Source organism: Lonchura striata, chromosome 2 (genome assembly GCF_046129695.1).
Source record: "Lonchura striata isolate bLonStr1 chromosome 2, bLonStr1.mat, whole genome shotgun sequence".
NCBI lineage: Eukaryota > Metazoa > Chordata > Aves > Passeriformes > Estrildidae > Lonchura > Lonchura striata.
The window spans coordinates 47,347,269-47,369,328 of record NC_134604.1 but is presented as its reverse complement, the minus strand read 5'-3'; the positions used below and the strand labels follow the sequence as shown (position 1 = coordinate 47,369,328).

Here is a 22,060-nt window from a genome sequence, read left to right as displayed (position 1 = left end):
AGACATAAGTAATTTATGTAACGATCTAATAAACTTTTATCCTACCTTGATAAAATTATAACAGAAAAAGCTTCCCTGCTGACATTAACAGATGTTACTGTAGATAGTTTTCCTAAAAGCAGACTGGAGGCAATCATCAAGGAGTAAAGTTCCATCTACCACAAGCAAAGATTTACTTTGCCCATCAAAGGTTGAAAAGAGATAGTGCTGTAAACAAGTTTCATTTATAAGTCTCCATTATTCACAGTTTGCTGAAACTTTTCTTCATCCTGGTTATCCTCTGTCCTTAACTAAAAAAAATTCTTTTTTTATATATTATTCCTGGAGAACTCGAGTCCAGTAATTCAGTGATGTAGTCTCCTATGTTTCTCTATATACAAACATATGTCTGTCATAATTTTCATCCTGGAGTCTAACCAGAATAAGCACATTGAAAACTGTTGGTTAAAAGATTTAAAATTTGAATTGATCCATCCTATGCATTTTTATCTACCTTTAATATTGGTTTCAGGAACAAAACAAACAAAAAACCAACCAAAATAGTTTGCCTATTTAGCAGACACTGGAAAATAATAAATGAGTCTACAATAACTCATTTGGCAGATTCTTTGACCAATGACTGGAACTAATGGGTTCAGTGTTGGAGTTACTCAGCAAGGGTTCCCTTCTGTACATTTCAAGGTATAGCAAAGGAGCATTGACCTTGCCTCAAAATTAATTGTAGACATCAGAGCAGAAATGTGTAAGTAAACATATTATTACTCAAGGGAACTGGAAGGACACTGGTGTGAGGACTGAGGACATTGCAGACAATATTTGCAAAGAAGGCCTTCAAAATTTCTTTTGCTTGTATATGGTATATATTTGATTGAACATGATACTTTTTGAAAGTGTCAGGCTGAAATTCTTGGTTTCTTATTCACAAAAAAGAGACTTATATTTGAACAGGACAGTACTTGCTCCACCTTTATGTCTAAAATAGGCTGGCTGCTGACAAAATTAGATGTTTGGGAAAACTGTTTTGCATAACAGTTTAAATTCTGGATGCTGTTTAGTCAGAGAATATAACTCAAACATGACTGTCTTGTAACAAGTATGACAGCAAAAAAAAAAAAGCTTGATGTTTTCAACAACTCTAAATTCAATTTCACAGGGCAGGAAAGGTTTTAAGAGCATGAACAATCTTTCTTTGTTGGAAGTTGTACAAATACAATGTGTATGAGCAGTTGACAAGGAGTAGAATTTTGTCAGCCGTTCCTCTATGGCAGTGAGAAAGACTTAGCAGAGAGGCTATATGGGTTATTTGGCCTTTGGCTTAGACTATGTGGTATGATGTTCTGCATTTAGTTTGTTTATTTGTTTGCTTTGGTTTTTGCTGTTGTTTATTTTGGTTTTATAAATATAATGTATTTATATTTTTTTTCTGATTTTCAATGTGCCAAATCTACATTGTCTTTTGTTTATTCCTGACCACACCTTAAAGTCTTTCTAGAGGGTGGGTAATTCCAGAACTCAGTAATAGAATTTTTTTAGTGACTAGCAAGCCCAGGAAGCATTGATAAAGCCTAATGTAAACAACTACATCTGATCTGTGGAAAGATGTAGAAGTGTTTAGTCAATGGAGAAAAACATTTAAGGAAGTGATGCACAGCTAGCTATTGATAAGATGAGTAATACAATAAAGTGCCCTTTTTCTCCATTGTTTGGAAATAGAATATAGCAAGAAATGTTCAGAATATAAAGAGATCTAATTTAGAAAAGAATCCAAGCCTTCATATCTCATACCTTAATTCAAAAACATATATTACAGGTACAAGTAAATAAAAGCTATAGGATAGATTATGACACAGTTAAAATGTATTATCAGTGTGGTACTGAATTTTCATATAAACTATATTATAAATTATTGAAAACATTAAAAGAAAACAAAAAAACTTAAGGCAAATTAAAAATACCTAAGGACAGGATTAAGTTGCCTAAGCATATGTGTCTGGTGCCATTTAAGATGTCTTGGAGTAAAAAATAAAACAGGTTTTATGTTTCTTGACAATTTAAGCAAATGAACTTTACTCTGAATGTTTATGTTCACACGATGGGATTTTGCTCTAGAGATGAGGTTCAGCTTGCAAATTAAAACATTTCATTATGCCTCAGCTCTCATTTTACCCAATGGAGATATGGTCAATAGGACATGACATTAAATAGTCAATAGAGTCTGAACAACAGTACATCTTCATAAATTTGGAACTTAAATTCAGCAAGCTAAATAGCTTTCTAGATTTCATTGAATTTACTCACTAGGTCTACTAAATATGGATATCCTGAATGAGAAATTTGTCTTTTCCTGCCTCATTTGAATGCCTTCAATAATGTGGATTTTCTCAAATGTCTTTGAACACCCACAGCCCAAAAACTGAATCAAGTTTCTAAATTTCTCTGAGCTGTATCCCATTGGAAAATGTTATGGATACTCAAATAATCAAAGATATATAATTTTTAATTGTAATTAAACAACAACAGCAGAATGAATTTAATTAAAAATATTTTTAAATAGAAGAAATCTACTGCTTTTTCCCCCCCATGTGTTGTTTTAATATGTTTCTAATTGTGCTTGTTTTGTCTGGGGTAGATTTAACTTTCTTCATTGTACCTGCTCTGGGGCTATGTTTTGGATTTGTGTTGAACACAGGACTCATAATGTAGAGATTTTATTTTATTACTGAGAAGAACTTACACAGAGCTTTGCCTATTTCTCCACTGGTGAAGAAGTTGGGGGTACCTGGGACATTAGGAGTAGACACAGTTGGGACAAGTGACCCAAGTTAACCAAAGGGATATTCCAGACCATATGACAACATGCTTGGTACATAAAAGGTGATGGCGGTGAGAAGGAGGAAGGGGAAGACATTTGGAGTGATGGTGTTTTTCTTCCCAAGTCATCAGTACACGTGACAAGATCCTCCTCTCCTGGAGATGGCTGAACACCTGTCTGCCCATGGGAAGCAGTGAATTAATTCCTTGTTTTGCTCTCCTGGTGTGCGAGGCTTTTGCTTTCCTTATTAAACTATCATTATCCCAACCCACAAGTTCTCTAGCTTCTACCCTTCCAATTCTATCCCTGATCATGCTGGTGGTAGTTGGTTTTTGGTTGGGGATTAAACCATGACACTAGCTAATATTAAAAAGAAATCCTAAACTTTAGTTATTTCTTCTCTTTAAATCCACCAAAAATAGAAATAGTTACTGGTATCAATGACAGTTTGACTTTGTATCTGAATATTAAGTGAAGGTCATATATATATGTTTATAAGTGAACATTAGTGACAGAAAAAATGGATTTTTGCACTTATGGTATTGGTATCTAAAATTACATATTATAAAGGAACATATCAGTCATATATATATGCAAATTAAGTAAAACTTAATTTTTTACAGTGATATACAGACAACCTAAACAGCAAGTAATTAGAGGCATATAAATAGGTTTTGAGTTTAAAAGAGACACCTTTTATTTTGCCATATACTTTTCATATTCTCTTATGATTTTGTGTATATATATATATTGTAATAAAGGTGTAAAACCATATATGTGTTCATCTGATTTGACAGCATGTTAAGAATGCCACTCTTCTCACAAAATAAAACTAATGCCACTGCTTATATGAGTACTTTTCCTTTTAAATTTGTCCTACCATATGTATGTTGCATGTTTGGAAGAGGAACATAAGGTACACAAGTAATAATTCTGTTGTGTTTGGAGAAAAATTATTGTATTTGAGTACCACTTAGTCCTGAGAAAATAATCATGTTCCTTTAGGACAATGGACATGAAAAATTCCAAGTCCTTTATTCGTAATATCACTTTTCTTTTTTCCTAAAATATTTGTCTGCCTCTCAAGATGCTTAGAAATTTGCTTAATCACAAAGGCTACTTCCAAAAGTGTTGAGCTCTCATTAAAATTCCATATCTGAATTGTGGGAGAAAAAGATGAGTCTGTATATGGAAGGCAGTTCTTTTAATTTCTTCAGCTTGACTGTTCTGTCAGTCATCCTGAACATCTTGGTTTCAATGTAAGACATGAAAAAATGTATAGTATAGGCATGAGTGTCCATATTTTTAACAAATTGAAAGCTAAAAATGTAAATGTAGCATATGTAGCTAAAATCAACCATAGCTTTCAAATGGAAAAAAGCAGAAAGAAAGAACAGGGAAAGAACAGGGTCCTACACTGGCTCGTAAGTAGACAGACATCTGTAGCAATTCAAATATGTCTAGTTGTCTAGTTTAAATTACTAAGACAGAATCCTTAGAATTTGCACAGATAGTTATACCTCTTAAATTTAAAAGGACTTGAATCTGAAGGTTGTTTCTTACTGGTTTTGAATAAATCTAATTGTGCTACCTGCATGGAATTGGTCCTAAATGCATAGAGGTATTCTGGTGTAGCTTTTTTTGGTTTATTTTTTTTAGTATCCTTACTAATATTACATCAAGTTTTTAGAGCCTCAGATGTCTGTAATCTAAATATTAGTTTAATGTATAAATACAGAAATCCTTTTATTTAGTAAGCGACATTAACGACTGGCTTAAGCATTGGTAACTCTTTATAAGGGCTGTAGCATTTACAGAGTTATTTTTATTTCTTATAATTTGCTACTCCATTTCTCCAGTGTAGCAGATTGCATCAAATCTTTAGGTCTTGATTTTCACTCAGTTTAAATTAGAAAAAGTGAATAAACAATTATAGGGGATGGGAAGGGCATAGCATGAAAAGATATAAAAAATTAGTATAAACCTTTCCAGAAAGACTATAAAGTTGCTGACAAGCAGAATATGAAATGTGGATTAAATGGGCCAGACTACTTGTTCTTTAGTGACCTCTGAAAAAATTAAATGTGCAGCAAAGTCAGAAATTAAATAGATCTTTGTCTACTGTCCAAATGGACACTCTTATTGATTCTGCTTAGATATTTTTGTTTAATGTTCCAGTTATCTCCCTTTGCAGCTACATAAGAAAGATATAAGCTATTTCTACAGTTCTAAATGCATCCACCCAAGGGAATAATTGCTGGCTCCAAAGTGGTGCAGATTGCATCTATATACCCTGTTTAAGGCTAGATCTCCACAGAGCAGTTATGCCATGGCCAAACAGCATTGCACTTGGTCCTCAGCCATTTTGGGCTGCCACAGGATACCAGAACAGTTTAATAGATGGAGGAGTTTTTTTTGGTTGTTTGTTTGGTTGGTTTTGATGAAATTGTTTGTTTGGGTTTTATTTGATTTTGTTTATTTGTTTCTGTTTTGCTTTGTCAGGGAAGAGAGAGGTGGGGACACTGATTTTAGTTTATACTATCTGATATAATGTGGCAGCTTTACTGGCACTTGAGGCAGGTATATATATTACAAGATGAAAATAAAAGTAGATGTTTCATGCTCAGTAATGTTTCATTTGAATGTCTGGAGACATCTGAGAGTGAAACACATGCAGGAGAACCTTTCAGGACAGGGCAATATGAACAAATAAACCTGGTTTAAGGTTGTATATCTTACCTTTTATATATAAATTCCTGAAGAGATATGTTACAACAGCACATGAAAAGAGCTTCCTTTTTCTAGCCTTATACCTGGAACTTAATATATATATAACAATCAATTGCTTAATTAATTATAATTTATGATTTCTGGTGGCCAAGGCCCTGTGTTGAGACAGAGAAGGGGCTAGGTGATTGGTTTAAATAATTTCTATTATAGTATTGTCAAAACCTTCTGACTTCTATTTGTTCCACATAATTAACTGATCTTTAGCTGATTCTTCCATTTATTTTGTCAGCAGATTTAGGCTTAGAAAATAAATTTCTTCCTTTAATTTAGTTGAGATGCATTTTATCTGTTCCAAATTTTGGCCACTAAAAGTTCAGTGCATATGCTTAAGCAAGTTAAATTAGTCTCACATTGTAGACAGAAATGAGTGTGTTCATCATTTGACCTAGTTAGCTAGTCACATGAAGGTGTCTTTCTAGATGTGCAATTTTACTAACATTGATTACCTTACACAGGATTAGATATTTTAGATCTCTAAAGACAGTATGGCAAGGCATTAGACATTTATCTATTTGTTTATTCATTTGTTTGCTGTGTTGCATGTTAAAACCAGGTTGTTTACATTCTGCAGAAGAGATATATGAATAATTTAACATTTTAAAAGAAAGCATAGAAACTTGTTATTTATAAAAGGATTACATTATATGTATTTTTTTTTCTTTTACTCCTTTTGGATGGTTTCTGTGGCCTCCTGGTCCTTGGAGACATTCTTTCTACCTCTCCTTTTTTTCTTAAACTGTTTTAACTGAATTCAAATACGATCAAGTTGGCTTTCTCCACCATAATGCTTTGGAGGCAATTTCCTCTTCATTTTAAATTTGTCACCAGGGAAACCTTTTTCTTTCTCTCAGCCAAACAGATGGTTTATATTTTCATTTTTTATTTTTTCAGTGTTTCCACTAAAACGGTCAAGATCATCCTTGGAAAAATGAAGTTCTGAATCTTCTTCCACTATCTAAAAATAAAAGCATATAAATTTTTAACATCCTACAGGTTGTTTCTTTTTCTTCTCAAATAAAACTACTCATAGATGACTTTGGCCCTTGTCATTGTAATACCTGAAATTCTACAAGCTACTAATGAGATTGTCCTCTGACCTTGCATGTGAAAATTCTTGGACAGCCTTGAAAGGAAAGAGTAGATTTTGGTCTGATTAAAATTAAACCTTATCTTGAATTCAGGGAAGAAAGCACAAGGTAGATTAAAATACTTTCTCCAAATTTCACTGAAGGTTTAGTCATATAAGCCAATAATAATAGTCTAACAATTTATAGCAGCACATAGAAATATGAATGTGTACAGATGTCCCATTTCACTTGTAGTACCTGTTGATTTACTTCTAAAGTGAAATACTAGATGCCTATACAAAATTGCAGCATTTTGCATTTAAGATAAACATACAGGAATATCCATGTGTACTGACAGTTACATGTCTACCAATGTTCTGTAATTTTTTTGCTGTTCAAAACTGAGTTTTAGTATTATCATCCTTTTCTCTATCAATTGAAGAGCAATATTAGTATCAGAATTTGTTATTAGTCTACCACATAGAACAATAGGAAATAATATCAAATTGTTCCAGGAGAGGTTTAGAATGGATGTTAAGAAAAATTTCTTCACTGAAAGGGTTGTCAAACATTGAAACTAGCTGCCAGGGGAAATGGTTGAGTTTCCATTCCTAGAGGTGCCATGAGTACATGTGACACTTAGGGACATGGTTTAGTGGTGGACTTGGCATTGCTGGGTTGGACTTCATGAACTTACAGGTTCATACCAACCTAAATGATTCTGTGATTCTACAATTCCACTCATCTGGTTAATCACACTGAATTTTAGGAATTTGTGTCTTTTCATCACATGCATTCCAGTCACTGTTCCAAGCAAGACTAGGGATTCACAGGAGTATCAGCTTTTGCTTAAGAGTTTCAGACTTGTTCCAAGTGGACAACTGTAGGTCCTCTAAATTTTATTTTCTGTGTATTGTGTATTCCACCAAAATGTCTCTAACTGAACTAGATTGTTCTTACAGAAGGTTCCTTCTTACTGCAGGTTTCTGTTCCTGAAGTTCCTGAGCTACTATCTTGACATTCAGGCACTCAATGTCTTGCAAATCTGCTGAAGTGTACTATTCTTCAGTGTATAGGTCTGACTTGGTAAATGCATAAAAGAACTTTGCTTCTGGATATATAATTACATGAGCTGGAATCCAGTGCTGGAGATTATTTGCTCACTGACCCCAGTCCATTAAGCTCTTTCAGTGTTGTTTCCTCCTCAATTATGGCATTTTCCATTTTCATGCTCTTATTTCCATCAGCCCCTTGACTTCGCCTCCATGAACTACATCATTTGTAGTTACTGAAATCTGTGTCAAGGGTTTTTTTTGGCAGTATCTAAACTAACTTTAATCTTTGCCCCTATACTTGCTGAATTACCACACCACTTCCTCTTTCTTTGTTCTCTTTTTTATTTTTGTGGCTAAAAATCTTTTTACTGTTTGTTTTAATTTCCTCTGCAAGGTCCAGCTCAGCTTGATAGTTGGCAAGTCTTACTTTTCTCCTACATATTCTGACCTTCAAGACATATCTTTCTATTTAGTCAGTCTGTTCTTGCTGTTCCACATAAACTCCCAATTTACTCCAGTAAATACTTTTTTTTTTTTTTTTTGCACTGATGTGATCAAGGTCAAAAATGGGTAAATGGATATCTATTTTCAGCAATACAGCATTGGCCCACATCTCAACAGCTGCAGAGAAACATCACAAAGAAGACTTTATTCACTCCTTGGTTACTAAATGATTCTCAGCATGAATGAATAGTTATCTAGTTAGGTCTTGTATATTTTCCTCTCAAACATTTTCTCTCTACTTGTAGTACATGTATTGGCTTTCAAACTGTGATTTAAAGTAGCTCCAAGATTCTTTTTCAGACAAGCTTTTAAACCTTACAAATCCTCTCAACTGTCACTGATTTCCTGATTTTTTCAATAATTTTGTTACTAAAATAGAAAGTGTTAAAAAATATATTTGCTTTTATTTTTTTTTATAGTATAACTTTACCATAATCTGATTATCATCCCTTAATTCAAGATATTTTTTCTTTTTCCAGTTGTATATGAGTTTTTATTATGTCCTGGTCATGAAGATATTATTGTTTCTGATGGTTATGTTGTGTAAAAATACTGGCATCACACAATTTTTGTTGGAATATGGTCTTCAATCAATATGTATGGTATAGCAATATTGTATTAATCTTGATACTATATATTTGAGTACCAGAGTATATACTATACTCTAATTATTAAGAACTTAATTCAAATATGACCCCAGTTTTTCCAAATAAATTAAGAAACCTCTTTCTAGAACTTCTTAGTAACTTTTCTGAAGTATTTCTACTCTGTTGTCAAGATTTCCTCTTCCCTCCATCTTTTTATTATTAAGAGAAAAGATAAAAACTTTCCATGTTGTTTACTTCTCTAATAAATCCTTCACAAGATTGTTGACTGGATAACCTCTCTGAGAATTTATTCACACGTTCCTTACTTTGTTCCATCAGCATGATTTTTATTGCTTCTATCTTTGAAAAATCTATCTTTGAGAAAGCTACCTCCCAAAAGAGATAATGCACAACAAGTACACAACGCTCACTTGTCCTGCAGGTCCTCTTGCCCTTCCTACTCATCCCTTTCTTATAATGGAGAAATCCTTGGCATCCTTGTTCTTCCAGTAAGCCATGTACATTGATTTCTTCTGCAAAGACTTAAAACCAATTAATCTAGAATCCAGGTCATATTCCATTTGTGATCTTGCATTTTAGGATTCTTGAACATTCACTTTTCAGAAATTTATTTGTGTAAGATATGAATTATTTTTTTCCAGCTCTTACAGATCTGTTGTTTACTTAATAAACAGAAGGGCATGAAAAGAAATCACTCTAAACCCCAAAACAGTAGTATTTTTATTCCTTCCTCTTCCTGCCTTCTCCTTTCAAATTCAGAATCATACTCTCTGTACTAATTAAAATCAAGAAATGATGCTACAAAAACTTTAGTAAACTAAGAATTTAAGCTCTGCAGCAGAACATAACCTTGAAGTAGCCTCTCAAAGTCCTATTCTTATTCAAAGTGGGGTTTTTTTTGTCATAAAATATTGAAAAAGAAGAGGGAATAAATCTTAGACTCTATACCTAATTTAACAAGTTATATGTTGAATAGTCTTTACTCAGCAGAAATGCTGTGACAGAGACATTAGTGATTTATCTAATGGCTTAAAAATCCTGCTAAAAGAGCTCATATCGAAGGTGATGAATGAAAATATTCAAAATGTCATCTTTAAAGTGAGCCCTGTTGTTTGTCTTTCCTAATCAGAGGATTAGTATGATGTAAATAGATACATTTTTTTCAGTGAATGAACTGTCTGCAAACTCATTTATGGAGCCCTTTAGTAAATTTCAAAACGTGATTTATATTTAAAGAGACATTAAAAATATTCTTCAGTTCCAATTCCTTTGCTGTTTTTAGTTCTACAAATGACATCTGGGATGGTTTTGTATATCCTCATTTTAAAACTGAAATTCTTTGACTATTTTGCAGCACTTACTTGCAGCAAAGAATTCTTTGCAGCTCTTCCTGTGAGCAGAGAGCATGAGCAGATGGTGTCCACTCAGCCTTGCTGTGAGTATTTAGTTACCCCATTAGGGACAGGTAGGTCAGAACAGATCAAGTGCACTGTGAACCACACTGATCTTGAGTATAACTGCATATAGGAACTGTACAGAAAACCTTACTTTCCTGTGTAATGTCAGGACTTGGGAAAAGTTGCTGAGGTTTTTTGTCATCCTTTTTTTCATTCCAGTAGATCCCCTGGGATACTTTACTGTGTCACATAAGAACACTACAGTTTGGCCTTGGGTGAGTCTTAGATTTATGCCTAAAAATGTTTTATACACACACTCATGCATCTGCATGTCTGATATATGCTTATATAAAGACTTATGGTAAAATTATTGCTATGATTAAATTTCTAGGAAAACTGCTACTATGCTACAAAATTTTTTTTTAAACAACTCCTGTTTATGTGCATGCGGCATCAACATAGAAATAATAGAAGAAAAAAGTCTTAAAGAATGAAGAATGAGAGGACAGAGCTGATACATGCATACATACATACATACACACATTTTTATATATATATATATATATATATATACACACACATATATACAAGCTGATGGAGAAGTGTAAAATTGAAGACACCAGAAATTATTTTGGAAATTTCTAAAATTTAAATTCCTACCTTAGTAATTTTTAATTTGAATGGACTATCTATAAATGCATTATTTAACATAAAAAAGCAAGTAAAAAACAACAGCCAAGTAAATTTTAATGTATTGCTACATCCTTGCAAACAATCCAGAATCTTGTACATTTACATCTGTCCACAAGGATTAGGTGAAAACACTTTATTAAACCATGGTTAGGGTTATGTTATTCAAAAGTTAGAATTATGTTTGCATGAAAAGTGTTCAATGATTCTTTATGCTCATATTGCCAAGAACCACTCAAAATGGTCTTTTTTGCAAATAACTTACAGTTAGCCACATCAAAATTGGCAGGATTAAGCTAAATTATCTTTTGATATCTAAAGTCTTATACTTCCAAAGTAATTCACTGGCAGTGACAAGAAGTTAATGTCCAGGAAATTCACATGCATTCCCAGTGGCAGAAAATCTTCAGGGCAGTGAGCATGGGAAATAAAGAATTCTTATTTGTGTTTCTTCCAATTTCTTGCCATGTTTCCTCATCCCAGCCAGAATTGCACTGCTAAAGATTCCACAGTGGCCAGTGAAAGGATGAATGGAATTTAGTTCTCTTTTGTGAGCTGTGTGGGGAAAGGGAAAGAACACAGTAAAGCTTTTATTGACCCAACTCCAAATCCAGTGTGTCTAACTAGGAAATTGTTCATTCAGATGGAAGCCAAAAAAGTGTCTATGCCTCAATGCGGCTGAGACAGCAAAATCAATTCAGAAAACAACAGATCTGTTTAGTAAGGATTCAAAGGAAGAAAGTGTACCTAAATCAATAAATAATATACACAAAAAGGCATTTATATGGCATTATATTTTATTAAAGTGTCGAAAAATAAAAAAATCCATCAGCTTCTACCAACACTAGCTTTTCACAGGCCAAAAGGCTGAAGTGATTTTAAAAATTAAAAAAAGCTACCTTAAAAGGCTGAAAGACACATGAATTTGCTGACTGCTTTCCATGTAAAAATTATTTTGCCATGATTTCTGTCTTGCTTACATTGTAAAGAACACTTATAAAGCCACAAAATATCAAAATGCTCAACTCTTTCATATCATCCTTCTAATCACAACCCTGGGACTTTTGCTGCATACAGCATTACAGCTCAAGAGCAAAGCACAAGGGTGATGATGAGTTCTATGTTTGGCTGCATAACTGGTCTTTTAAAATCAACACTGTACCTAAATATGCTTCTAGTCCAAACTTTTTCTCATGAAACATAAGTATTCTTAAACATGGAGACTTAAATTACTCTGTGTACATTTAATTTAGTCAACAATTTATCTATCCTTTCCCCTGAGTAATAAAGCAAACTCAAGGTGAAATGATACCATTTTAAAGTATTTGAGTTGAGGGGATGGGGTCCAAGTCCTAAAGAGGTATAAAGTCTCCCATTTTTCATGCTTGGTATTATCTGGTTGTGGAGAATTGTAATGCAATTATTTTCACATATTTCAATACTAATTTGTGTAGCAGAGCATGAACTTCACATACATAGCCCTCATTTCGCATGTAATTGCAAAATACTTTATCAGTAATGTGTAAGCCATGATTCATATGTTCAGAAGAAGCATGAAATAGCCCTTTTCAATTAAAAAAAAGGAAAGGGTAGAACAATGAACTTTGTTCATTTTATTCTCTTACAGCTGGGTCAACATCCTTATCTTCTCATATGCCTTATCTGTGCTCCTCTACTCCTCCTCATCTGTGGCAGAGATGATCTTTGGAATTTCCACATCTTCCCACACAGTTGTTTGTTCCCAGGACTCCACCTTTTCCTGCACTCTTTCCAATTTTATAATCATAAATAACCTCCTGTTTCTCTGATGCTTCCTTGTGGAGGTGGTGGACTTTTTGATTAATATTGGACTGAACATTAAGTTGTTTTGAAAGCAAGAAGAGGAGATTGTGGAAAACAGGAAAACTTAATGAAACACATGGCAGTAGTTCTAACAATCTATTTAAAATACCTAGTGTGATAGACTCTGCAGACACTCAGCAGTGACTGCAGAGTAGATAATTTTGAGAGTCATCATGCAACACATACAGCACCACCAGGTGATCAGGCCCATCCAGCATTGGTTTAGGAAAGGCAGATCCTGCTTGACCAACCCAATCTACTTTTCTGACCAGATGACCTGCCTAGTGGATGTGGGAAAGGCTGTGGATATTATCTATCTGGACTTCAGTTGAGACTTTGACACTGTCTCCCACATCATTCTCCTGGAAAATCTGGTAGCCCACGGCTTGGACAGGAGCACTCTTTGCTGGATTCAGAACTGGCTGGATGGCTGGGTCCAGAGAGTGCTAGTGAAAGGTGTTGCATCCAGCTGGGGCCAGTCACCAGCGGGGTTCCCTAAAGGTATGGATAAGGAAATTGAGTGCACCTTCAGTAAGTTTCCAGACAACATCAAGTTGTGTGGGAGTGTTGATCTACTAGAGGATAGGAAGGCTCTGTAGAGGAATCTGCATGAGCTGGATGCATGGGTCAAAGTTAATGGTATGAGGTTTAATAAGGTGAAATGCACTGCACTGGGGTCACAATAGCATCTGCACTGCTAGAGGCTTAGGGAAGAGTGTCTGGAAACTGCCTGTCAGAAAAGGACCTGGGGGTAGTTGACAGTGGCTGTGATGTGCCCGGGTGGCCAAAAAGGCCAACAGCATGCTGGCCTGTATCAGGATTAGTGTGGCCAACAGGATCAGGGAAGTGATTGTCCCTCTATACTCAGCACTGGAGAGGTTACACTTCGAGTACTTTCCCCAGTTCCCAGTCCCCCAGCTCACGAAAGCTGCTGGAGTGAGTCCAGAGAAGAGCGACAAACTGGTGAAGAGTCTGCAGCACAAATCCCATGAGGAGAGGCTGAGGGAGCTGAGGATGTTCAGCCAGAGGAAAGAAGGCTTGGAGGGGAACTTGAACACTTTCTACAGCTATCTGAAAGGAGGGTGTCATAAGGAGCCACTTCTCCCAGGCAGCTAGTGACAGGACAATAGGAAATGGCTTCAAGCTGCGCCAGGAAAATTTCAGGCTGAGCATCACGAAGAATTTCTTCACTGGAAGGGTCATTAAACTTTGGAAAATACTGCCCAGGAAAGTAGTGGAGTTGCCGTCTCTGGAAGTCTTCAAGAAATGATAGTATGTGGAACTTAGTGTTGTAGTTTAGTTGGCATGGTAGTTTAGCTAGCATGATCTGGAGATCTTTTCCAACCTTTATGAATCTATGATTCTGTGACAGAGATCTTAGTTTTGAGAATGTATTAATCCTGGATGATTCATACACATACTTCTTCTACTTCCAGCATTACACTTTTGTAGCAATCACAGTGCTAGAATGCCTTACTGGTGGAAGAACGATGCACAGAATTCCATGATGTCAGAAGTCTAATTGATTACTTTATTATACTAAAACTATATTATGCTATATTGCAGTAATAAGAACTATATCACTACTAAGAAAAATCCATGACTCTGCTCAGTCCTAACACAGCTGTGACCTAATTGGTCAATCATTCCAAAACACCATCACCAGAATCCAATCAAGCAATCACCTTTGGTAAACAATCTCCATAACATATTCCACATGTGCACAACAATGAGCAGCAACAACCGAGATAAGAATTGTTTTGCTCATTCTTTTCTCTGCTTCTCTTCCAACTTCTCTCAGGAAAAAATCCTGAGAAAGCTAAGTCTCTCTCTGTTCAGAGGATATGTAAATACCACAACCCTTTAATTTAAATAACCTTTTTTCCTCACGGATATTTATTCACCAGTGGTTTTATGCAGGGTAATAATATCTCTACCCAACTTTTGTTCTGCTAGACCAAAAAAACCTGTGTTATTGTTATCTAGTCTTGGACAAAAGGCTTCCCTCATCATGCCATCTGTCCTTCTTTGAACATCTGATTTGAAATCATCTTCTTTTAGGCAGGTGAATGAAACTATACAGCAGTGTCCTTCCAGGCTCTTGGCACTTATGCTTCTCCGTCTTCACAGGAAATTGTTTATTAATACAGCCCACAACCACATCTATTTCATCTGCAGCAAATGCACAACAGTAGTACACAGACACAAGCTTCAGTTACCTGCTGATCAGAAATCTGATTTCTGCTGAGTTCACATATCAGCAATAATTGTCTCAGTGGATCACTCATTTTTGAAATGGATCTGTCCCTGGGAGGAAAACTGTTTTCAAGAGAACAATAGCCCTATACAATTCTTTTGAATAAGAAACAACATTATCCAGTGAAACTTTGAGTGTTTAGCAGGAAGCACAGAGCAATAAGAGAGAACAAGATTTTTTGTAGTTTCATTACAATGACAAATCAAACCTAGCCATGAAGCTGAAATTCTGCAATGCGTTGACTAAAAAAATCCAACTCAAATGAATTGTATTTATCCAGATATGCAAGGCAGGACCTCAGTTTTACCATAAATGAAAATGAAGTTAGACAGTATCTAAGATACTCTCCAAGATACTAAGAAATACAATAGGATAAAAAATTTAGTGAAGGATTGGGATGAGATGGGAAGGGAAGGGAAGGGAAGGGAAGGGAAGGGAAGGGAAGGGAAGGGAAGGGAAGGGGAGGGAAGGGTCCATGGCAAAAAATATATGCTTATAACATATTTCAGGGTACTTTATTTCACATTAGTCTCTGAAATAACTGATGTCCTCATAGTTGTTGATTTCCCCATTATATGATTTAAACTTTATTTCCATTCAGTAATTTCTCCTTCAGTACTTAGATGTTTTACCAACCTTGTGCCATCACTATTCTGTCAATTTATTTTTTCACAATAATACATTAGGTATATGCTCAAACCTCCAGCTTTCTCTTAGTATAAAAGGATTTTCAAATGCCTCATAGTTTGCATGACAGAGGGAACTCTGTGTCTCATGTCTCTCCCCTGATCATTAATAGTTCTTTCCTCTTTTTCTGGACTGTGCTGTTTACATTATGTTCCTCTAGATTTTGCATCTTACAGTTTGACAGAGAAGAAAGCAAAACCTCTGTTAGAGGAATATATTTCTGTAAAAATTGTTATATATTTTGCATAAGAGAAGTATTTGTAATTCAGATTATGGTAAGAGGTGAAAAACTTTGTACACCAAAGAATGGTGTTCACATCTAGTATCATAGCTGGTGTCACAGTGTGTAACACTTTTTAGCTCCCTAGGCATGCTTAAATTTACCAAACTACCTATAAATATAATCCATGATCTTATTTTAGGTTTTTCTCTCCTCTATTTGTATCAGTCTCTATTTGCACTTAGACACACCTAGTAGAAAAAATTGGTGGATAAATTGAAATGCTATAGTGAGTGAGACAAACTTTCTTCTCTAGCTGGACACAGTTCCTCCCCATTTTCACAGTGTTGGATAGTTGTGAATTAGTATACAAGCTGCTCTATCTGTGTTTTTTGTAAGCTATGCTACTGTAACCTCTATTGTCTGACATCCTCCATCTCTGATTTCCCAGCTGCACAAAGATATTTTGGCTGCCTTATATTTGTGTCATACATCTAGATGGATGAGAACATTAGAGACTAAAGAACAGATCTCAAATCCTGCACATCACTTAGACCACTTCCTTGATTTTCATCACTTACTCTAATACAAGGCACATGTATTTTCATTTTCATCCTTCTGAATATGTTTTCAGATTCCTTTCTCCCCTCTCCTGTCAATTCCTTTCAATTGGTCATTTAAGGAACTGGTTTACACTGCTGTTTCTCTCAGCCATCATTGCTCTTTTTTTGACCCATATGACTGACAGAAAGCAAAAGTGTTTTGTGATCATATATACCAAAGGTGGACCATAAAAAAAAAGGCTGGAATGTTATCTTATTATGTAAACTTGCTCAAGCAGTACTTTCTTCCACTAATAATGATGGGGTTCATGTTATATAAGCAAGGAAAATAATGTTTTAAACTTCATAAGACTTCAGCTTTATGATACATTAACTGTATTAGATTTTAATAAGAACTTTGCTAATAAATAAATAACTAGGACATTTGGACACAAACATGTTTTTTATTATGTGAAATGTCATCAATTACAATTTGGGATTAGTTTTCACGTTTGGGGGGGTTGTTCCTTTTATTTATTTATTTCCTTATTTTATTAAGGGGGGCTTTTAAAATACTTCTGCTAAGGGAAATAAACTTGATGTTTGTCAATTCATGGCATAATGATATGAGCTTAAGCTGTACTGAATAACTGTTTTAGAATGCCTGAATTCAGTTGAACACTGTCTTTACAGTGAGTTTGGTATAATTATTTAATTAATGGAAATGAACTATTGCTGCACTGAAGGGTTTGAATAGGTGTTGAAGAACACTGGGGGTTAGTCCCATGGCTTGGCTGCAACTCAGGGTAATTCACATATTTGAATAATGACATGGTGAATTTTCATTGCTTGTCTCTCTTTTCCTTTTTTCAGCTTTGTAACATGATGGAACCAAAGAAATCTCTTCTACCAGACAGTAAGAACCTAGGTTGCTGGCACAACATGTCAATGGCATAAAACCCCTTAAAATAAAGGTGGCTCATTTCCAAGTAAACTTTTTTGGTATTTGGGTTTTTTCCTATGTTTTCATAGAAAGGACTGGCAAAAATGGCTTGTGGGAGGTTTTGTAATCAATAAACCTGTTGTTTGTAGAGGGATTATGAATCAGAAATTAATGCTAAGCAGGTGAGAAATGCACACCAGCATTTCTTAATTCTAAAAATATGAAAATCTCTAGAAGAAGTACATAAAAGTGTTAAAGGCCCTATTTAAAAAGCAACTGCTTACCTAAGAATTGGTTGCTAGGATTGTCACAAAGTTGTTTCCAAATCTGCTTTGCTGAAATGCTAACTGGGTGAAAAACATGTTCTTAATGTTAAATGGACTGCATAGGATTAAGCTGCACACTTTCCATTGAATCAAATGAGGCCTGTGTAGTTAAATTTGAATTCAGTCCTTTGGAAACACTCATTGTGCATCACAAATACACCAATGTTTCAAGTACAGAAGAAGAAAAAGCCCTGCTTTTAAGTAACAAAGGTGTGACTCAGCAAAAACAAAACAAAAATGTCCCCTAAAATCCCCCCAAACAAAACAAACCCCAAAAAACCCTCCCCAAAACAAACAAAATACAACCCCACCCCAAACTCCCAGAAACCGTCTAATTCCAGTAACTCTGTAGTACCTCAAATCTGTGACCTCCTCTTGCATAACAAAAGTGTATTAACAGTAATGATGCTATGCTAACTGGTGCTTGAAGACAATAAAGCCCATCATGTTGAGGTGTTGGCCATCTTTCATTGTATTAAAATTAATCTACTAGAGATGTTGTGAAGTTGTTAGAGATGTAGATCTTTCTTGGATTGCAACAAAACACATCAGTGACTTTTCTGGGTCTGATAAAGATCCAAGACTGTATTTTAGGATGTATCCTATCTAATTTAAATGCCTATCACTTTGTTCAGTGTTGGAAGCAGAAGGAAATGCCAGGAGAATATGTTCACTTGGGGGCTGTTTGCTGAGTGACTTTCATCCAAACCTCCACATGCTATGTGGAAAAGGGCACTGGGGATTGCCTTTTAGCTTAAAATTCAGGGTTAGAGCCCTAGGCAGAAGAGCTGGAGCTGGGATTAAAGACAACTAAACTCAGCATCAAGCAAGGCAGGAATCCTCACTGTGGTCACATACACACTCCAACAGACAGAGTAATCAAGGTTATTAATGGAGGCAAAAAAAAAAAAAAAAAAGAAAAACAACAACTCTGTCAAAAAGTCAGTCTTTTTCCCCTTTGGAGACAGAGACCATTTAATCTACATGAAAAGAAGGCCCCACCATTGTGTGTCTGTAAAGAGAAATGGATTAGACAAAACAGAGGTGATTGTGCAATAAACTGGAGTATGTTAGTATGGAGTCTGTGGGATTCCACTGATCAGGTTATGTGATTCTGTTGCTCACAAACATCACAGGTTCCAGCTTCATTGGCTGCTGTGCAGGACGGAAGCTCTGGTGTCCTGGAACACACCAAGGGAATATGCCACTGCCATATAATGTCAATTTACTGGGATCCTTAACTCTGGTACAAGATAGGCAAGCGTTTTAAGTCTGCAAAGATACCTGCCAAGGAAGTAGGAACAACTGGATGTGCAAACACGAGATCAGCTGAAGTGCATGTTGGACCCCTGCCTGTGTGTTATGAGTCCCATCCACAGGGAACCATCATCGTATGGAAAAGATTTTTACTTATAACCGCTCAGCAAATTTCAACAGACAAGTACTCCATGCTAACATTTCTAGACCCAGTTCTAAGTGGAAGAAATTCTTCACATTGTCTGGGGATTTAAATTTGATAGCCTGTTTCTTGAGCTGTCTCTAGTGAGTTTTTGTATTGGATATGTGCTCACTGATTCATTTCTAAAATTGTGTAATTCACAGAAATGTCTGTTTTGTTAGTCCTGCTGGGATTTAATTTTGAACAGGTCAGCAGTTCAGATGGGTATAGATCTGGCCACTAGGAAAAAAATGGGAATTGAAGTGCTCAGTGGTCTAACCAGGGATATCATGAATAATAGGACACATGAATGTGAGGCTTAAAAAAATAGAAATATATTTATATGTTTAAGGTCATATCCACCACAGAATGTAGTGCAGTTTTGAGGCCCTCAAATTAATTCAGACTCAGGCATAAATACAGTCAGGGTGCTTTCAAACCAAAATTCTTATTTAGAGCCAGAAGAGATGTCACTGCAGTGTGTCATTCCTTAGTTTCCACTGTTAGTCTATGTGGAGCTAGAACATTGCAACAAAGCCTATGGAACACAAAGAAATACTGTGAATAATCTATTTTGCATGATGATCTTTGTATCTTTTTCATGAAATAGCCTAGCATTTTTCCATAAAACTGCGCTGGCTTTTTTTTTTTTTTTTTGGGGGGGGGTACACATAATTTTATCTAATCATACAGTTAAATAATTTACTGCTACTAGTCTTCCTGGAAACTTTAGTGGATATCAAGAGTGTAGGTACAAATTGCAGGGCAATTAAGAACTCGTAAATATTAATGTCGGATTATAATTTGTGAGAGAGTATAATTCCTAGTGATGCCACAAACTCAGGATCCTGCAAAACTTTTTAGAGTTTTGGAAAAGGGAATCTATGAGAATATAAATGCTTCTCTGATTCTGAGACCTTTTAATGTAGGACTTTTGTTATGAGAAGTGAAAAACTTTAACTATCCAGCTGGAGTCTTACTGAAATTGGTGCCACCATTGGCTGGATGAAATGAATGTTGCTGAGCATAGAGGCCTGTGGCAGAAGAATAAATGATCCTTCAACCCTTGTGATTTATGAGTTAATGACAATATGTAACTGGATTTTTGATTATGTTCAGAAAGTGCATCAGGTTAAGGAGGAAAGAGCCAATTCAGAATCACTGACTGAGCTAAGAAGTGTATTATACAGGCAGAATACATTGAAATAATTTCTCTCAAAATAGTATCCAGAATGAAACCCTATAAGGAGAGTAGCACTTAAAAAAGCTGGCATGAAGAAGCAGTCATCTTAGGCACTGTACTGAATTTTCATACTTAACATCTCAGGATCATTTATTTGTCAGATGAAAACTACTACTTAAATCTGCTTCATACTGGGAAAAAGCTCACCAGGACTACAGTCCTCTTAAGGAAGTTTAATTACTAATCAGCTACAATTTCCTGCTTAGAAGGACTGCTTGGACACACACACACATCTCTCATGCCTCAGTTTCATTGTGAGGTGAGATTTGGGTACTTTTGTCTGTGTGTTCTGGAATCACAGAATCACAGAACAGATAAAGTTGTAAAGGACCACTGAAGGTTATCTAGTCCAAATCCCTGCTCATGCAGGGTCCCCAGGATTGTGTCCAGATGAAATTTGAATATCTCCAGAGATATTAAAAATATAAGAAGTACAAGACAATTTGATAAAGCTATATTTCAGTATGTGCCCTGAAAAGAGGACCAGAACCAGAAATGGAAAAAAAAAAAAAAAAAAAAAAAAAAAGGTGCATAAATCAGTAAATGTTGACACATTTAGGCACTGACTTGTTAATTTGGCTTAATAATTTTCATGCAGTCTTGTCCATATTGGTTTTGGAAGTAAACAGTCCAAGGCAGGGATGGGAGAGAGGATTGTGGTGTGGCAGTTTGAATAATTAGGCGTCTTTTTTCCTGGGCTGTGGTATTTTAGCAGCATAGACATTCTTTTCAGGGGCTGGAAGCAGAGAAGGGGGACTGATTGATCTGTGTACTTCCATGAAGGATGAAAGATGAGACTGGTTCTACAAGAGTGCTTGTGTAGTATTCAGCATGATGGTCTAGGCCTACAGGTATTGTTGTGATATTGCTAAAACACTTAGCTGTGCTGCAGCTCCTAAAAAGAGCTCTGGGAAGCAGATTTATCTAGGTTTAGCAGAACAATATGGGAATTTTGGGCTCAAATCTTAGCATACTTATAAACAAAAATATTTTTACTGGATTAAATGTGAATCTGTCAGCCAGTTTACAGTTCTGTGAAGTCCTTTAGGTTTGGGGTTTTTTTAAGGTTTATACTATTTTTTAATCTAAGTGTTGTCACTAAAAATGCTCATTCTTTTTCACGTGTCAGATACAGTTTATTTATGTAATTTTATTTTCCTATTTTGTCCTTTAACCAGGACCAAAATTAGATGAAGTAATTAAAAAATGAAGTAGCTAATTAGATGAAATAACTTTCTAACTTTTTTCCCTCTGATTTATTTTTTGCTAATATCTCAGGAATTTATTTTTTAATTATTTCAATATGCTCTTTGCTTTTAAAGCCACTGACAAAACTGCGAGTTTAAAACGTCTGGGTACCCTTTTTTGTTATTTTCTTCAGTAGGCTTGAATTTGTATTAAACAAGGGAGGATGAAAGAGAAACAAAATTGCATTTGTCACAGGTGGAAATGAGGTAGCTCTTTTAGCTTCCCTAGTCACTCTGAGAACTGGCTGCATGGCATACTTCAAGAGCTGTTTCTAAGTTGTATAGTGAGTCCTATCTTTTAGGTAAAATTCTCTGTCAATTGAGCTCTGTATCACAAGAGAAGTGTTGATGTACATTTTAGCTTTTCATCAGTGAAAAGATGCTTATTTGTT

The 22,060-nt window shown here is 35.4% G+C and overlaps 1 protein-coding gene across 2 annotated transcripts in view; it reads left to right on the top strand.

Moving 5' to 3' along the window:
* The window catches only part of LOC144248887 (uncharacterized), a 65,805-nt gene extending 48,340 nt beyond the window's left edge, over window positions 1–17,465 (top strand). For both annotated transcript variants that reach the window (XM_077790867.1, XM_077790866.1), the window contains 3 exons: window positions 10,191–10,271; window positions 10,453–10,508; window positions 17,345–17,465. In XM_077790867.1, coding sequence (XP_077646993.1) covers window positions 10,191–10,271; window positions 10,453–10,508; window positions 17,345–17,428 — 221 coding nt within the window. In that variant the 3' untranslated portion in view covers window positions 17,429–17,465. The remainder of the gene's footprint in view (window positions 1–10,190; window positions 10,272–10,452; window positions 10,509–17,344) is intronic.
* The last annotated feature ends 4,595 nt before the right edge of the window (window positions 17,466–22,060 follow it).